Below are 18,389 nucleotides of genomic sequence, written 5' to 3' on the forward strand. Positions count from 1 at the left end.
AAAGGCCTTTTTCCTTCCGGCCTCCGAACTAACATTCTTTATGCATTTCTGGATTCGCCCATACGTGCTACTTGCCCTACCCATCTCAAACGTCTGGATTTAATGTTCCTAATTATGTCAGGTGAAGAATACAATGCGTGCACTTCAGTGTTGTGTAACTTTCTCCTTTCTCCTGTAACTTCATCCCTCTTAGCCCCAAATATTTTCCTAAGCACCTTATTCTCAAACATCCTTAATCTCTGTTCCTCTCTCAAAGTGAGAGGCCAAGTTTCACAACCATACAGAACAACCGGTAATATAACTGTTTTATAAATTCTAACTTTCAGATTTTTCGACAGCAGACTGGATGATAAAAGCTTCTCACCCGAATAATAACAGGCATTTCTCTATTTATTCTGTGTTTAATTTCCTCCCGAGTATCATTTATATTTGTTACTGTTGCTCCCAGATATTTGAACTTCTCCACCTCTTCAAAAGATAAATTTCCAATTTTTATATTTCCATTTCGTACAATATTCTCGTCACGAGACGTAATCATATACTTTGTCTTTTCGGGATTTACTTCCAAACCTATTTCCTTACTGGCTTCAAGTAAAACTCAGGCGTTTTCCCTAATCGTTTGTGGATTTTCTCCTAACATATTCACGTCATCCGCATAGACAAGAAGCTGAGGAAAATAATAACAGATACGAATAAAAAAGAGCTTGATAACAGAAGATTTTATTGCTCCATAAACATTTGTGTACAATTGACTACGGCTGAAGGACGGGTGCGACGCGGAACTTCTGGGCGTCGCTGGCTGTCTTGGTTGCAGCAACCAACGTACTGCCTGATGATGCATCGAGTACTGTGCCCAGGCCACACCTGATGGTGAAGTCTTGGTCGAAGAGCCATCTCTGGTTTTCCCCACCGGTAGGTATCCACAAGATGATATCCCCAGTACTGCCTCCGCCGCTGATGTCCATGAGGAACCTGCGAAAATGGAATTGTGAGAATTTGAGTATCTCAACAGAATCAGTGAACATCATACAATATAATTTATACTCAACTCCGTTGTTTTTTCGATTTACTTTATCGTTGTCATGTTCTTTAAAGACTCATGACTTATGGGGGTTTTTCAACACAGTGTACATTTATTTATTTATTTATATTTTTATTTATTTATTTATTCGAATGACAGGTACATAGATAACTTATCTTTGACCTAAACACAACCTCAAGATTAAAACAATTAACTTGATACAACTTAAAATTAAATCTGATGAAGGAACTAAACAAAAAACCTTAAAGAACTTAAAACTAAGAACTAAACAGAGGCATGAGGGTTCTCGCTTCCCAGTATCTAGCACATTCTGTCAGTGATTTTAGAGCTGGGCAGCGTTGGAGGTGATCTCTATTCATCGCTTCTTGAAGGTCACAAAGGGTACAGGTTGGATGTTGATAAATACCGAAACGGTGGAGATGCTGCGCCAAGCAGTCATGACCAATTGCAAGGCGGAAACGGGCGACTGCCAATCTTCTTGGTCTGTTAGGTATTGATAGAAGGTCCCTTCTCCAGTGTTTGCCATTTTTTTTCTGCAATCTCATGGGAGTGGATGTTGTGGGCAACTTCTTTGATGAATAATTTTATTGCTTGGAAGGGTGTTGGTTTAGGAGATGTTTGTAAAATTTTAGCACCTTTTTTTGCCAAGGCATCGGCCTGCTCATTGCCAAATAAGTTGCAGTGTCCGGGGATTTTGTGTTTTGCTTGTAATAGTTGTATGGCATTTTGACATTCTTGGATTGATGATGTCTCAGGGTCTGAGGAACCTACAGATTCTATGGCTGCTTTGGAGTCGCACAGGATGACGACAGTCTTGAATTTAGTTTGATGACATATCAGTTGAGTTAAGGCTAGCCTGATAGCTTCAATTTCACTGTCATAAGCTGACCTATGGGTGCCTACCGCTGTATAGAAAGCAAAGATATCACTGTATACACCGGCACCAACATTAATATCATCCTCCGTTTTGGATCCGTCTGTATAAACATGAAGCCAGTCAGTTTCTGGATAATTGAGGTTAATTGTTTCAAGAGTCAGGGATCTTAATATATCTACTGGTGTTTCTTTTTTACAAACAGCATCTTCCAAATCTATGGAGAATAAGATGTGGAATCCTCGGCCTCATTTCGCCAAATACCATCTCGCTATCACAAGTCTCATCGACGCTAAATAACCTCGTAGTTGTTACAGCGTCGTTAAATAACCAATTAAAAAAACATCACACAATAGAATTTATAGCCTACTCAACTCCATTTTTTCGATCTTCTTTATTGTTGTCATGTTCTTTAAATATTCATGACTTATGGGGTTTTTCAACACAGTGTATATCGACGGGCCATTTCAAAACTGAAACAACTCAAAATTTAAAGATTTGAGAAAACTCCATTTTAAAGCTCCACGTTGGTGTAAAAAATCTAATTACCATACTCTAATTTGAAACTTATAGTATAATCGTTAAGGAAATTTGGAGTAATTTCAGTGATCCTGGGATTTGTCACAGCAACATGAAGATTTAAAATGCAGGTTTATAAAAAATGTAAATTTTTAGTTGTTTCCCTTTTGAACATGCCCGTCGGATTCCGTTACTCCACACCAGGTGGCCCGGGTTCGAATCCCGGTCGGGGCAAGTTACCTGGTTGAGGTTTTTCCGGGGTTTTCCCTCAACCCAGTACGAGCAAATGCTAGGTAACTTTCGGTGCTGGACCCCGGACTTATTTCACAGGCATTATCACCTTCATTTCATTCAGACGCTAAATAACCTAGATGTTGATACAGCGTCGTAAAATAACCCAATAAAATAAAACAAAATTCTTGCAATGGAAGGGAATCACCTGCTACTGAAGTACTAAGCAATAGAATGTACACAAGTGTTTGGTCACCGATGCTGTGGAAACATGTTAGTTGTGCACAGAGTATAGCATAACAGCAAGCTGCAGGGTTAGTATACTCAGTTCATCATTAAAATAGAGAGTACCATTGGTAACCTTGTTGCGTTCTCAACGCGTTTCTTTTATGCTATTCAATTCTTTGGCAAGAACTTCAATGATCTCTCTGCAACTATTTAACTTCTCCAATCGTCAAATAAGACATTAATTAACGCAAGTTCTGAATTTGTCCCCACATTGTAGTGTAGTCAAGTGTGTATGCACCCTTTGAATGTGTTTACGAAGGTTTCCAACTTGTATTCAAGTTTCTTTGTACTCATGGAGTATGTCAACGAAGGTATCCAGTTGTAGTCATATGTGTATGCTCCTTTTGAGTGTTCATGATGTTGTCCAACTTGTACTCAAGTATGTACTACGCGACCAATGCGGGACACGTCGTGGCCTAATGAGGAACTCGTGCTCGCAGCATATGTTTACAGCTGGAGTGTCATCACATCCAATGCCTAGCGTTTCAATCTGGTCGCAATGCCGCGTGTAGGAAGACGTGTGTTTCGTAGCCAAGCGCGGAGCATTATTTATAATGCCATGAAGTTTTGTGATGAAGAAAAGACAACTGGTTTATTCCTACCTCTATCGAAGACAACAGAGCATGCTGCAGCTATTGTGAAGGTAAATAAGGAAACAATTAGTAGGATTAGAAAGGAAGGTAAAGAATGTGAGGACAAGGGTGTAGAAATATCGACACCAAACAAAGTTAGACGACCTCCTGCAAATGGATAAATGTATCATAAGAAGAGAAGTAAATAAATATTATAGGCCTAGTCTCTACAAAGAGCTTCCAACGTTAGGAAAGTTGCATAAATTTTGTAGGGGAGAGATAGGTTTTAAAGGATGCTTGGAAACTTTACGAAATCTCCTACTACCCATAGGGTTTGCAATAAAAAATGTAAAGATAAAAGGAAATACCTAATAGAACGCTCTGATATAGTAGCCTGTTATTTACCTGGACGAAATATGGTTCCATATCCATTACTAGACTTCGTTGAATTGCCACACGCAGCATGCAATCAGGTTGCCGATGTACGGTAGTATAGAAGAGGTGAGCGACCTCCCTGTCTCTTTGTATAAGCAGTTCATGTTAAGACTTGTGACCGGTCCAAATAGATGGAACAGCTACAGCTAATGTATACCTATGTAAGCACTTGTTTTTGCATTACTGTGATTGAATAGTCAAAGCTTAACATTTGTTCAGTGCAGACAAGAATAAATTCAATCAAACATACTACAATGAGAGTGTTGCTGTTCCAAACAATTGCTCCTGGAATATCCTTACCCCCGCAGCCAGTCTTGACCCGTTGGGAAACGTGGTTGGATGCTGTTAATTATTATGCAGAACATTACGGCAAAATAATGGAGGTAATTGATGCATTGGATAGCACAAACAGTTCCGCTGTTGCAGCTCTAAAATCATTGCCTTCTGAACAGCTATTGGAATATATTCTGTTCATTGATTCTAATTTAAAAATCGTGTCCAAAAGCATCACCCTGTTAGAATCGTCTAAACTACAACTCTCAGAAGTCCTTAATATAGTGTATAAAGTATCACAAACCGTTATCCAAAATAACAATTCACTAATTTCAGAAAAAGTGAAATGTAAGTTGAGAAACATTATTGCTAAAAATTCTGCCTATTCACAACTTCGTATTATAAATGATGTACTATCAGGTCACGACAAGACGTCTGAAGTTGGTGTACTAAAAAGTAGTGACTTTCCGTTCTTCAAATTTGCACGTATTACATCGTGTGATGTTGAACGTACATTTTCCCAATATAAAAACTGTTTAAGTGGCCATCGGAGGAGGTTCACTTTGCAGTCGCTCAAAATGTATGTAACTCTTCACTGCAGTGCACATATTCAAGGATGATGTGAGTATCTTACATTAAATTTTAAGAGTTAATATATCTCACTATAAAATAATTGTGTATTTGCATGTTTAGACATTTCCTACTTCAATGATCATTCATTATATTTCTTGAATGCAGGGTGCAGGTTTTATTGTAACCGCAGTATACTGCTCAGTGTTTACATCAGAGGCATACTCCATCCGTTGCACGTCCCCTTCTCATACAATCTATACTGCGTGCGCAGTAAACCTTATGATTCTCGTGGCAATTCCACGAAGTCTACCCATTACACTGTCCACAAATTTTGGCAAGACGTAAATGTGTCAGTAGTTTATACAAATGGCAGTGCTGGTCAACGACTTATAGTAGCCTATGCTGGTGGTGGTGATGGTTTTATACCTGGTGCTTTCCTCATATATGATGGCCACTTTAAAATGCTAAGGTAAGAAATGTACTGTATATCAAATGCAATATTATATAAAATACAGTACCTACTTTAGTTTACGTTACTTTCGATTCATTTTCCCTCCTTTACGAACACCGATGTTGCGGTGTGTTTTCTGAGTAGATTCCTATGTGGGTAAGCATATTATAAAATAAAACTAAACAATAAAATTAACTATATATATACGAACACATAACATATAAAGCGTGTTAATAATAATGAAACAAGAGTGCAGTTCAGCATGTGCTTCATTTTGCATTTGATGCGAACTTTACAACACGGCCTGTGTTGTGAAGCGAATCGCAGCGCCACCAAACAAAACGGTTCCTGCCTTGGTCGTGTAGTATGTGCGCATTCTGTGAGTGTATGTTCGAATATAAACAATGTGTAATAAAGTGTGTATGTATTCGTTGAATCTGTTTACGATGGTGCCTTCTTGTAGTCAGAAGTTTATGTGCACACTATAAGTGTGTTTACTGAGGTGTTCAATTTGTGCTTGTGTTTGCATCCTTTGATTGTGTTGACGAAGGTATCCAGCTTGTACTCAACCGTTTTTGGACCTTTTGAGTATGTTAAGTAAGGTAACCAGCTTGTACTGCGTGTATACATTCTTTGGATATGTTTACAATGATATCCGACTTGCATTCAAGTGTGTATGAACCCTTTGAATGTGATTACGATGACGTCTAACTTCTATTCAAGTGTGTTTGCACACTTTGAATTGCCCAACTTGTACTCAAGTGTTTGTGTACACTTTTAACGGATTTACGATACTGTCCAGATTCTACTCAAATAAGAATACTCTTTTTTCTGTGTGATAAGGATAGCGGCAGCTTGTGCTCAAGTGGGTATACACCGTTTGACTGTATTTAAATTGGTGTGTTGTATTCAGAATTGTAGGCGTATTTACAATAGTGATTTGTTTGTGCTTACATTGATGTGTGACGATGGATGTATACTTACTTGTTGTCCCTGTTGACGAGATTGCCTTGTATGTACTCCCACTGCTGGCTGAGGCTTCCGCTAACTGGGCGCAGGGCTACGCGCGCCCCCTGTCCTTGATCGCCTTCTTTAATGTCTACGAATAGGCCAGTGGACACACTTTGCAAGTAGAAGGCCATCTCTTTCAACCTGAAAACATCACGATTAGACAAATGTCTCAAAATTTATACAGAATGTTGAAAAAGTATGGAATATTACCTAATCACAACTTCTTAAATTTTAATTTAAAAAAAATATACAAAAAATTGTTGGAGATAAACCATACAATATGATACCAATGTTCGAAAAAAAAGTTAGCATACAGGGTGTGACAATAAACTTTATTTTTTAAATGGCATCCTATAAGTAACCCATATTACCAAAAAAGTGCTTTCCATACTACATTCCTTAAACAGCATTCGAAAATTCCTTCCGCTATCATTCAAGAAAATACTAGTGGAAACACTAGTAATGCCCCACTACGATTATTGTGATTTTCTACTGACTGACCTCAGTGTCAACCAGTCGCAAAAATTGCAACGTGTTCATAATTCTTGTGTTCGCTTCGTCTGCGATGTCCGTCGCGCTGACCACATTACCCCAACCTTCCAAACTCTAAACTGGCTACGGCTTAACGAACATAGAAATTTTCATTCTCTTGTTCTCCTTTTACAAGTCCTTCACACCTCTACACCTGCCTACCTTGCCTCCCGTTTCAGTTACCTGTCATCATATCATAATCTCTTCACACGCACGGAAAATATCCGCATACTAGCCATACCAACACATAAGACATCATCGTATTCATCATCATACACAATCTCGCTCTCGCGCTTGTGGAATACCCTACCCAGTGACATCAGAGACTGTCGGAATTTAGTAGCGTTCAAAAGCAAGCTTATTAAGCATTTTCTTACTGCGTAGAGTAGGTTTAATTTGTACTTAATCAATAAAAGAAATGCTTCTCTCTTCTCAACTTTTACAATAAACTGTCTAGCTTTTATTAATCAGTTAATCTTTTAGTACTTTGATTTTTATTGTATCTGTAAATTTTAATATTAATTGTAATTATAATTGTAATTGTATTCTTAATATTGTAGTTGCAATCCTCTGGTAGAGGGGAAGAGAAGGCTGATGGCCTTATCTCTACCAGGTTAAATAAATAAATATGTAAATACATATTATTAAAATTTACATATTCGGAATCTCTATTACATTTTACGTATAAATGTGGAGAAAATTTACTCATTCACCCGTTTCATGTCGTTTAACTATTTATGAAATTTGTTTCGTGGACTTCAAACTTGAGAGAAATAAATACGTATGTAAAATCATGTTGAGAAGGCCATAAAACTAAACAAAACACTAGTTCAATGGTAGTTTCTGCCACTTATTAGTTAGAGAATTGCCTGAAAAAATGTCTCGCCAATTGGCTATAATTCCACCAACTTCCTCGACGAAACCTTGTCAGAACTGCTAACAAGTAAATTTAGTGACAAAATAATATAGATTATGTTCTTAAAAACGTACATGATTTATTAAAAGTATTGAAATATTAAGTGCAAAACTCACACATTCGAAAGTGCCATAAATTACGAAATCATTAAAATCGTCTGTCTTTGGTTGGACTCGGAAAACAAACCTACGATGTCGTGAATGTACAGACAAGTAGAGATGGCCGATATTTCACAAACCGATATTTTGTCACAGGTATTTTTTGTTACAGATAAACCTGTGACTGATGACGCGAAATATCTGTGACAAAATATCGCTATCGAAATCTGCTCCGCATTCAGTACTCTGTGACTGATATTTTCTCCTCTACGTCGTAGGTTTGCGCGTGCGCATGATACAATAACAGCAATCGGGCGGTAGTTTCTCCATCTTATTATAAATGATGCAGTTATTACACGATTTAAATAATAACACCATTGGATACCAGTACTTAATCTTGTGTAAAATCCTGTCTGAACAACTGTTTTGTTTTGTAATTATTTTCCAATGTTTTTCCGAATACTTATGTTTCATTAATTTCTATTCTATGACTCAATATTATAATGTTAATGCACGACTTAAAATAATTTATCCATTATATTATATACAATAAAAAGATCAATTTTTAAAACGATTAGGATAATCATATAACCTCAATTTCTCCATAGCCAACTACATTTAAAAATGATCAACTGGTTCAATATCTATACTATAACCTCTTTAACTTTTGACGTGTTACTGTTCAGTTAGGTACCGGTAAGTATTCATTTGTTAATGGTACATGTACATAATTTCTTTGTTGAATTTTCCCATATAAATCACTGATGAGTGGTGTGTATAGAGAAATAGTGTTCATATTTCACTGCTCTTCAATATTTCCTGCTAATTTTGATCGGTGTGACAAAATATCGGTATAATTCATGCATAGTGTGCTTAGGTATCGATATAAAATATCGGTGTGACAAAATCACCGATTAAATTCAGAGATATTTAATTGTCACAGCCACAGTTGTCACAGATACTTGAAAATATCGTTTAAGCTCATCTCTACAGACAATTGCTCAAAGCTCGCATTCAGAATAGAATAATAATAATCCGTGGCGCTACAGCCCGTGAAGGGCCTAGACCGACCAGCCGGCTGCTGGCCTCACGCTCACATGCCGAAGCAGAGGTGGGCGATCATCCAACCAGAATGGACGTATCGTGTGGTTAGCACGATGATCCCCCCAGCCGTTATAGCTGGTATTCGCAACCGGATTTCGCTACCTATCGTAGCTCCTCAAGTGCATCACGATGCTGGGTGGACACCGGTCCCATACGCTGGCCGAAATTTCATGAGAAAATTTCTTCCCCCAGAGGAATCGAACCAGCGCGCATTCCGTAACGCGAGTCCTAGGCGGGATGCCTTAGACCGCGACGCCACGGCGCGGGACTTCAGAATAGAATATGGGTAGAAATGTACAGAACAGAGCAGAAATGTCATCATAGGCTTTCAAATAGCGCACAAACACACAAAGACGTCAGTTAAATGCCTAATCAGAAATGTTTCAGTAAGATTTATTGTTGTAAGCGATAAGCGAAGTAACTAATGGGTATAAAACAAGAGGGGAAAGAGACGTTTTTAACAAGCAGAGCCTTTCTTGAGCGTAGAACAGGTAATAGATATATGATGGAATAAAACCAGAGGAAACTGGTGTGCTCTTCCAAACTTGATCAAAACGCTCTTCTTGTCCTTCACAAATTAAACCTCTAACCGTAGTCTCTGTGTTAAAAGATTCGTAGATAGTACTTGCCTTATAGAGTCTCTCCCTGAATACACTCTCCGCAGTACTGTCGCTATGAGACGGGTATCTGTTATACTCTTGTCCTATCTAATCAATAACATAGGACTTTTAATATCTTCGCTATGACGACATATATTGTTAGCATTAAATTAGTTCTGGGAAATCCACAACGCCAGTTCTTTTCATTGAATATTGATTGCTCGTTTACCGACGATTGTATTTAAATGGGAAAGTTTATCTAGTACCGTCATGCTCTGCCTTTGTTACTGAGACTCACACCGTGAGCCAGCCAATGAGAAAGAGATACGTGAATAAACTCACACAAAGGTGTGAGGTTTAGATAGTACTTTCCAACACATCTTTGTTACTGACGTATCCAAATAGGAGTCACAAAGGAGACAATTTCTTTTAATTTGTACGCAATTCAGTGCGTTCGAATGATATTACTGTATTAGTTTATTTTCTTGAATTGTTTTTTCAAGACATGCATAATGGAAATCATTAGTATTAACACAGATAAGATTAACTATCATTTTCTGGATTACACAAAAAAAAAAAAAAACCTTGCCCCTCATTTTTCCCAGTCCAAAATTTCAAATGCTCTTTTTTTTACCGAATGTTTCTTCTCTTGGATCCATTTCTCCTCAGCCAATTTTCCAAAACCACATTTTCCCGAAACATTATTTTCCAATTAAATTCCCACAATGAAGCGTGTGAAATGGACCGGCAGAATAAGAAAAGAAACTGAGTTGGAAAGAGTGGGTGAAGAAAGAATTATGCTGCAAGTGATCAGGAAGAGAAAAAGGAATCACTGGCTGAGAAGAAACTGCCTACTGAAGGATGCACTGGAAGGAATGGTAAACGGAGGAAACGTTCGGCGCAGAAGAAATCAGATGATGGACGGCATTATGGATCATATGCGGGGGCTATAGGCATCCAACAAACAAAACTCAGTGCGCAGAAACCAGCGGGAGTGAACTGTCTCGCGCAGATGACGTATGCTCCCTTTCCCAGCATGCTCCCCGTCTCCAATCACACCATCGACACTATGCGCATGCGCACGTATTATCTTCTTGTGCTGAACTGAACACGTGTTATTGTTTGAGAGTCAGGGAGTCGCATAGTGTTTTATTTTAAATATTAATTTAATTTAATTTAAATATTTAAACTTTAAATATGAGGACAGTTCCAGTGGAAATAGATACCGATTGTGATTTAGAAAGAGATGATGTTGACATCTTGTAATGTTATATTCACTTAATTGGTTATTGTTACAGCTGCTCTTTGAGTACACATGTCCGCAACGGTAGCCGTTATAGCTATACCAATAGCCAGGGTTGCCATACGTACGACTATAGTCGTACGCATACGACTATTTTGACTAATTGTACGAGGTACGACCGCACTCTAAGTCGTACGCAATTTTGTACGACTATTTCACTGAAGGGAAAAAATAATTGGGAACTTATAATGTTAGTTTATAATTAAAATAAAATTGATGGTTAATTCGTCTCTTTTAGACAAGTTATCTTCATTTAATATGTCCTGGACTAATATGAAAGAAACATGCTTTTAAGAGGGGGGGGGGGGAAACTTTGAAAATCGATCTGGTAACTATCCTTGCCAAGAAAGTCATAATTTGTCATCTTGAGCTCTAGGTTTCACGTATACGGCACAGTTATATCAAAGTAATACGAATTTAATGTTATTAACTTCCTTGTTTGTTCGATAAAGGAAATCTTTTATCCATTAAATAGTACCGCAGTAGCATTAAGAAGTCTAAATGCGCCGACATTATAGAGGTGTCGGATTTGAGTCGACTGTAGATGAATTAATTTTATACACTTTTCAGGCGCTGATTGATACTAAAATAGGCCTATCTGCAGCCGCGCTGGCCAAAGATCAAATTTATGCTGATTTTAAATATAACAAAATTGTTTCTAACCAAGCACGCTTACTGCGATGATAGTGTTGATGATGAAGAAATGGGTGGTGATTTGTTTCAATGATGAATTCATTGTGGATGTGAACAATAATTAGTAACATTTTTAATTGGAACTAAAATTTACTGGTAGACACATATTATACAGTATATATATATATATATATATATATATATATATATATATATATATATATATATATATATAGTCGGCGTCGGTAGCTAGTCGGTATAGCGCTGGCCTTCTGTGCTCGAGGTTGCAGGTTCGATCCCGGCCCAGGTCGATGGAATTTAAGTGTGTTTAAATGCGACAGGCTCATGTCAGTAGATATACTGGCATGTGAAAGAACTCCTGCGGGACAAAATTCCGGCACACCGACGACGCTGATATAACCTCTACAGTTGCGAGCGTCGTTAAATAAACCATAATTTAATTCATATTTATTTATTTTGCGATTCTTTATCAATTGCGTAATGAGATAAAGGTGATAATGCCAGCGCCGAAATTTACCCATAATTTGCTCTTAATGGGTTGAGAGAAAACCCGTAAAGAATCTCAACTAGATAACTCGTCTCGCCCAAGATTTGAACCCCGGCCCGCTAGTTTTACAGTCAGACATGCTAACCATTACTATACAGCGGTGGACTAGAAATATATTAGGAAGTTGCGAACTGTACGACAGTTTTATGCTGAAGTACGACAATTTTCATAAGTTGGTACGACGGTTTCGATTCCTTTATCTGGCAACCCTGCCAATAGCCGCGTATTAAAGAAATGTAACCCAATTCAAGTACTTAGGAATCACTCTCCAAACGCATGGGGATACGTATACACAACATGTAAATGAAAGAACCATACATGCTATAAAAGCAATGTATGAAGTACAGCATGTAAGCAAATTATCGCTAGAGACAGCCATGACATTATTCAAAGTCAAAATCAGCCCTATATTGCAATATGGTCTGAACATCATATGGGAGAACCTTACAAAGAGCAATTTAAAACGCATAGAACGAGTGAAGGCAACATTTATTAAAAGAGCCCTATCCATATCAAAATATGCTCCATCACGACTATGCTACGAAATGTCAAGGGAACCCTTCTATATCGAAGATTTGAGACACCAACTACTGCTCCCGTCCACTGCCCAGTACGAGAATCTCCTACAGGAACTCCGAACGAAGAGGTCACAAATATGGAGCGACTTCTATACAACAGAGGCCATGCTGTCCGACGAGTGGAAGAGACCGTACTACGAACTCAGACACACCATCACACGCTTCGCAGTGCATGGTTTTCATTTCAAGATCTGCAAAACGACAGGCTACCATGAGCCCAGTGTGTAAATTGTGCGAAGGTGCCTGTGAAAGATACCACGCCCTCTCATGCAGACTAAGAATCGAATCACTAACGAGTTTCTGTAGTGAATAAGCATCCATGGAACGAACACACAAAATATGCATATTTTGCGCTTTTCTACCTATTATTATTAAAGAATCCGCCTACTGCAGGGGGGTAAGAGGGGTATAGCATGCGCGGCGTGAGGAGTCTGAGAGGAGTTTTGTTTGTAGGATACCTATAAGAGGAAGACAGAAAATAGAAAAGTTTTGAGAATGTTGGGTTTGCATTGAAAGACCTGTCATTGGGCAGAATACTGTCATTCATAGTGTTCTGCTTAAGGACGTATATGTTTTGAGAAAACCTCAAAATTGATTTTTGCAGCACTACAATACAATTCGTATTGTCTCTTTATATTTCGTACATAATAGAAAGTAAAGAATGCGCCGGTTACTAGCACATTTACTTGTAATACACTTCTCTATTTGTTTTGTGGAACGCCTCCACGCCTATGCATCAAATGACAGAGCAGAGCTTAACGCGATAAACGCATTGCATCTCCTTGAAAGTACCAAGAATGATATATTGGTTTTTGCCCTCCTATTCACGACTTATCAATAAAATTTATTTAATACGCACCCTGAAGAGTTAGATAGTACTGTTTGTAGAATGTACACGCCTTCCGTGTCAACGACATTTTGCGCAATAATCCCAAAGTCAAGTTCATCACAACCGAATCATGATGCATGATCGTAGTATTTGGGCATTTCCGACACTTTTCAAGAATAAAAACTGATGTGAAAATATGTAGCAATAATGAATTACAAATTCTACATATAATAATGGAGCATCAGCAGATGATAAATTATGGTACTCCATATTGTTGAAAGGTGATCTGAAACCCAACGTCTTCCAGTTGCTTGATTTGAAGAAAAGTCTGTTGCATGTGGTTGATATTGGTTTCACCAAAGGAAAAGGGCCCAAAAATCTGGTTACGCGTTAGGCCGATCTTATAAGAATCTCAATTCTGTTCGTGTGGATTTTCAGAGGCCCAAAATGCGGCAATTGTGCTGATTTATACAACAACTGATACGAAATGTTGCTTTTTCCGAGAAGAGAATCTTACCTAGAAATCCTGGTTCATCGTCAATTATTCTTTGTTGCATTTTAGCAGCGAATTTAACCCTATGCTCTTTCTCTACTATCCTGTCTGTTTTTTCAATGCAGTTATTTCAGCATATAAATTTAACAACAATGTCATATTATGAAAACTACTGTGATACAAAATACAATCACATGAACGCAATCTTCGTGAGTTAATGACTTAACAAGAGAAATAATAAATTTAACAACAATGACTTTATTATGACAATAATGATACGAATTCAGTGGTGTTGTAATTCCGCAAGAACAATGTTGTAAATACCTAGGAGTGTATTTAAATTCCAAACTTTCTTGGGGAGAGCATGTTGATAATGTTACGGGTAAAGCATGGAGGGCACTTCACTTTATTATGAGAATCTTGAGAAAGGCTAGCCCCAAATCGAGGGAAATAGCATATCTAACGTTAGTGCGAACGTTAATGGAATACGGAACTACATGTTGGGGTCCCTATAGAATATATCAGATAAACTCCTTAGAAAGAATCCAGTATAGGGCAGCTAAATTTGTTAAGGGTAAAAGAGAAGATGGGAACGATCTGATAAAAGAACTTAAATGGGAAACTTTGGAAAACAGACGTAGGAAAACTAGAATAACATCACTGTATAGAGCACATCTAGGTCAGAAAGCATGGGTAGACATAACGGCTCGGTTAGAAAAGCCAACGTACTGTGGTAGGAACGATCATGATTTTAAAATCAAATGTAGGAAACAGAAAACGGATGTAGGTAAATTCTCATTTTTAAATAGAACTATAAATGATTGGAATGACCTACCTGCAGCGGTCTTTGAGGGCTGTCCTTCCTTAAGGAGATTCAAGAATAACTTAAAAAGTTGTGTATGAAGTGCAAATTAAAATTAAGGCGACATTTAACATTTAATTTTTTAAGGTGACATGTATTTATTTAGCCTGACGAGTTACTTCCTTGGTTTGAATTGTAAATTATTTAAAAATAGCGTGTAAGGGGGCCTTAGACTAGAAATGTTTACCTTAAATGTAGTTCTGTTTATAAGTATGCCTAAGGGTGTAATTATTTGACTTATTTGAACTGTTGTATCAGTGAAGCGAGGTGAGTCAGTGAAGTTATGGTTTTACAGTGCAGTGAATAATTCCGATCAGTGATAATTTATAGCGTCAATGAAATGTGTTCTATAGTGTCAGTGAAATGTGTGCTAAAGTGTCAGTGAAATGCGTCATAGTGCCACTACAGTGAGTGAGATGAGAATAAAGTGAAAGACTATTGAAACTTATGTAGGGCCTGTGCATAATAATGTAGGTTGTAATGTAAAATTAGATATTTTATTTATGTTTTATTATTATTGTGTTAAATTATATTGTGTATTCTTATTGTATTGTGTATAAAATTGTAGGCCTATTGTGTATTGTATAATTGTATTGTGTATTGTAAATATTGCTTATCATTTCTTTAATGTGTATTGTTTATATTGTGTATACCACTGCCACCGGGTGCATGCCCACTTGCAGTGTAAATAAATACATACATACATGAAAACATATGAACGCAATCTTTTGAGGTACTGAATTCAATAAAATAATTTCCATTGCACATAATACAATAGGTCTATTTGACAGCAGTCTCATGGAAAGTCAGTATATTTTTTCATTAATGAACTTTCTCCTATGTGATCGGGAAAACTTTGTAACTAACTCAACAATCATAGCATAAATAGGGTAAACTAGGTAGTTATTGACCAGTATACGGTGACTGACCGGTTCCTTTTTTCAAGTATATTGTGAATAAACCACGATCGTGATTTCACTTTTTGCTGCATATACCTCTAGTAGCAACCCTTATTTGTGGTTAGTTGTCGCTGTTCATCCCACTGAGTTAGTGTCTGTTGTCTGAGAGGACTGAAATCGACTGGAAATGCAACTGAACTTAAACAAGTGTAAGTAACTAGAGAAATTGCTAAGAATAATGCACGCAATAATTTATTTATTCTGCAAAGGATACATAAATTCTGGTGCTCGTTTTTACACTCACAGTGTGAGAAAAGGTATAAGGTTTCCGTCCACAGAATATTATTTTGTAAAAGTTTTTATATGACATAAAAATGCCCCGTGGTCAATCACTATAAAGTGTATGTCCGCAAACTACAGTGATTGGTCGTTCATAAATTATTTGTTAGAATAATGACCAATGTGCTTCAATTCTATATATGTTATCGGTTAAATGATGGGGATTTTTACAGGACTGATACTATATTATAATGCCTAAGCCAGGTAAAGTGCATTATACAGGGGAAGCTTTACGAAACGCTACAGAACCTGTCCACAGTGGATTTGATTTAAATGAAGCTGCCAAGAAGTTTGGTGTCCTAAAAGCAACCTTAGCGTCCATAAGCAAATATCCCGTTGAAGGAAAAGTGTTCTTTGGTCCTCGTCCAGTGCTGGGTGAAGCCATTTGTAATAACATCAGAGAAATGACACACACTTGCTTCTGATAAGGCACAAAAGAGAAAAATGGAAGAAGAGGCAAGAGAAGAAAGGAAGCGAATAAGAAATGAAAGAAAAGGCAGCGAGAAGAGTTCTTTTCTTATTTTTTTTAACTTGGTTATTTAACGACACTGTATCAACTACGAGGTTATTTAGCGTCGATGGGATTGATGATAGCGAGATGGTATTTGGCGAGATGAGGCGAGGATTCGTCATAGATTACCTGAAATTTGCCTTACGGTTGGGCAAAACCTCGGAAAAACCCAACCAGGTAATCAGCCTAAGCGGGAATTGAACCCGCGCCCGAACGCAACTTCGGATCGGCAGGCAAACACCTTTGCCGACAGAGCTACGCCGGTGGCGAATAGTTCTTAATGAAAAAGATCAGAAGAAGAGAAACGAAACAGACAAGAAAAAAGTGAAAATTGTGAAAATGTGTTGTTCAATCACTAATAAATGAGTATTCAATAACTGTGCAATAGACGGTCAATCACTAATAAGCGTGTGGTCAATAACTGTGCAGTAGACGGTCAATCACTAATAAGCGTGTGGTCAATAACTGTGCAGTAGACGGTCAATAACTGTAAAAGTGGACTTGTTGTGTTTATTTAATTTATCTTTGCATTAAAATTTTATTTTTTCTTTTGTTTATTGATTTTGATTTGTTTCTGAATCTTCACTTGACCCAATGCCTTTAAAATTCTCTCAATAAGTTACCACTGTTTTCCGCTATTTCATTGTTTTATTATTCATTAGCTTAAGTGGTCAATCACTATACAGTTTACCCTACTCTTAAAAAAATGACTTTCATGCTCTATCAGCAAAGCAGTGTGTTATATGGCAGTAAACATTTTAATAGCCTCCCTATGGATATAAAAAATGAAACTCAAAACATAAGATTATTTAGGGCAAAATGAAGAATTACCTAATTTCTCACGCCTTCTATTCTGTAGGTGAATTTATGGCATTCAGCAATGCTTCATTAATATTTCTGTCTTGTATTAAGTATCGATACTAACCCCTTGTGTTGTACTAGTATATTGTGAAACTCTTCTGTATATATTTCAATTTAGACTGTGACTACAATTAAGACTTTATAGTACTATTAAGATTTTTTTTACATGTTCCAGATTCTAGCTGTGAAGCGATGTACGAATACTATTCAATGTAAATAAATACAATACAATACCGCTGATAACAGTGGAATCTATATTGGTGCAGAGTCTATTCACTGCGTGCACCCTATTGCGTTGAGAGCTGCCCTGGAGTTCTTTGTTCGAATCCTCTGAAAACTGGGGGCTTTAGAACAAACAGGTGCAGATGGCTGCCATACACTGGTTCCGATCCCAGGTATCAGACTGCTATGACACAGGGATGCAAAAGTTGATCCAATGGTATGACAAACGTCTCAATTCCGGTAGGGAATATGTTGAAAATAGCTTAAGAATTCCTCTGACTGTTGCAATAAACATTTCCATGAAATTGTGTCAGATTATTTCTGTAAACGGCTCCAGGAAAACTATTTTTTGCGGCCCTCGTAATTGCGCTCGAGTGGCCAAAATTTGTATAAGCACTTGTTTTGATATTGTTAACATGGTGGAAGAAAAAAGAATAACTTTTTTATCTGCTCCCATGAGAATGTTTCTTGTAAGAAGAAACTGTCTACAGAAGGATGTACTGGAAGGAATGGTGAACGGGAGAAGAGTTCGGGGCAGAAGAAGATTCTGATGAATTGTTTATGATTATAAATTGAATTAATCTACTTGATATTAATTGTACAAATTTGTATAGCTTAATGAAAGTATGTTCGTAAATTGAATTAATCTGCTTACTTTGCATTGCATATGTTTGTATAGTTTTGGCCTATGATTTGTATATGCTTTAAATTGAATAGTAATCTGTATAGCTCTATTGATAAATTGTTTGTGTTCGTAATTTGAAGTAGTTTGCA

General features: G+C 37.4%; 1 protein-coding gene across 1 annotated transcript; it reads right to left on the reverse strand.

Annotated features, from left to right (window-relative positions):
- Positions 1-704: 704 nt before the first annotated feature.
- LOC138699481 (uncharacterized) lies at positions 705-9,678 on the reverse strand. The gene is made up of 3 exons (XM_069825393.1): positions 9,548-9,678; positions 6,243-6,410; positions 705-972 (listed from the first exon to the last, which is right to left on the reverse strand). The coding sequence occupies exons 2-3, from the start codon at positions 6,398-6,400 to the stop codon at positions 753-755; spliced, it is 378 nt and encodes a 125-aa protein (XP_069681494.1). The 5' UTR covers positions 6,401-6,410; positions 9,548-9,678; the 3' UTR covers positions 705-752.
- Positions 9,679-18,389: the final 8,711 nt, after the last annotated feature.

This window comes from Periplaneta americana, chromosome 5 (assembly GCF_040183065.1).
Source record: "Periplaneta americana isolate PAMFEO1 chromosome 5, P.americana_PAMFEO1_priV1, whole genome shotgun sequence".
Taxonomy (NCBI): domain Eukaryota; kingdom Metazoa; phylum Arthropoda; class Insecta; order Blattodea; family Blattidae; genus Periplaneta; species Periplaneta americana.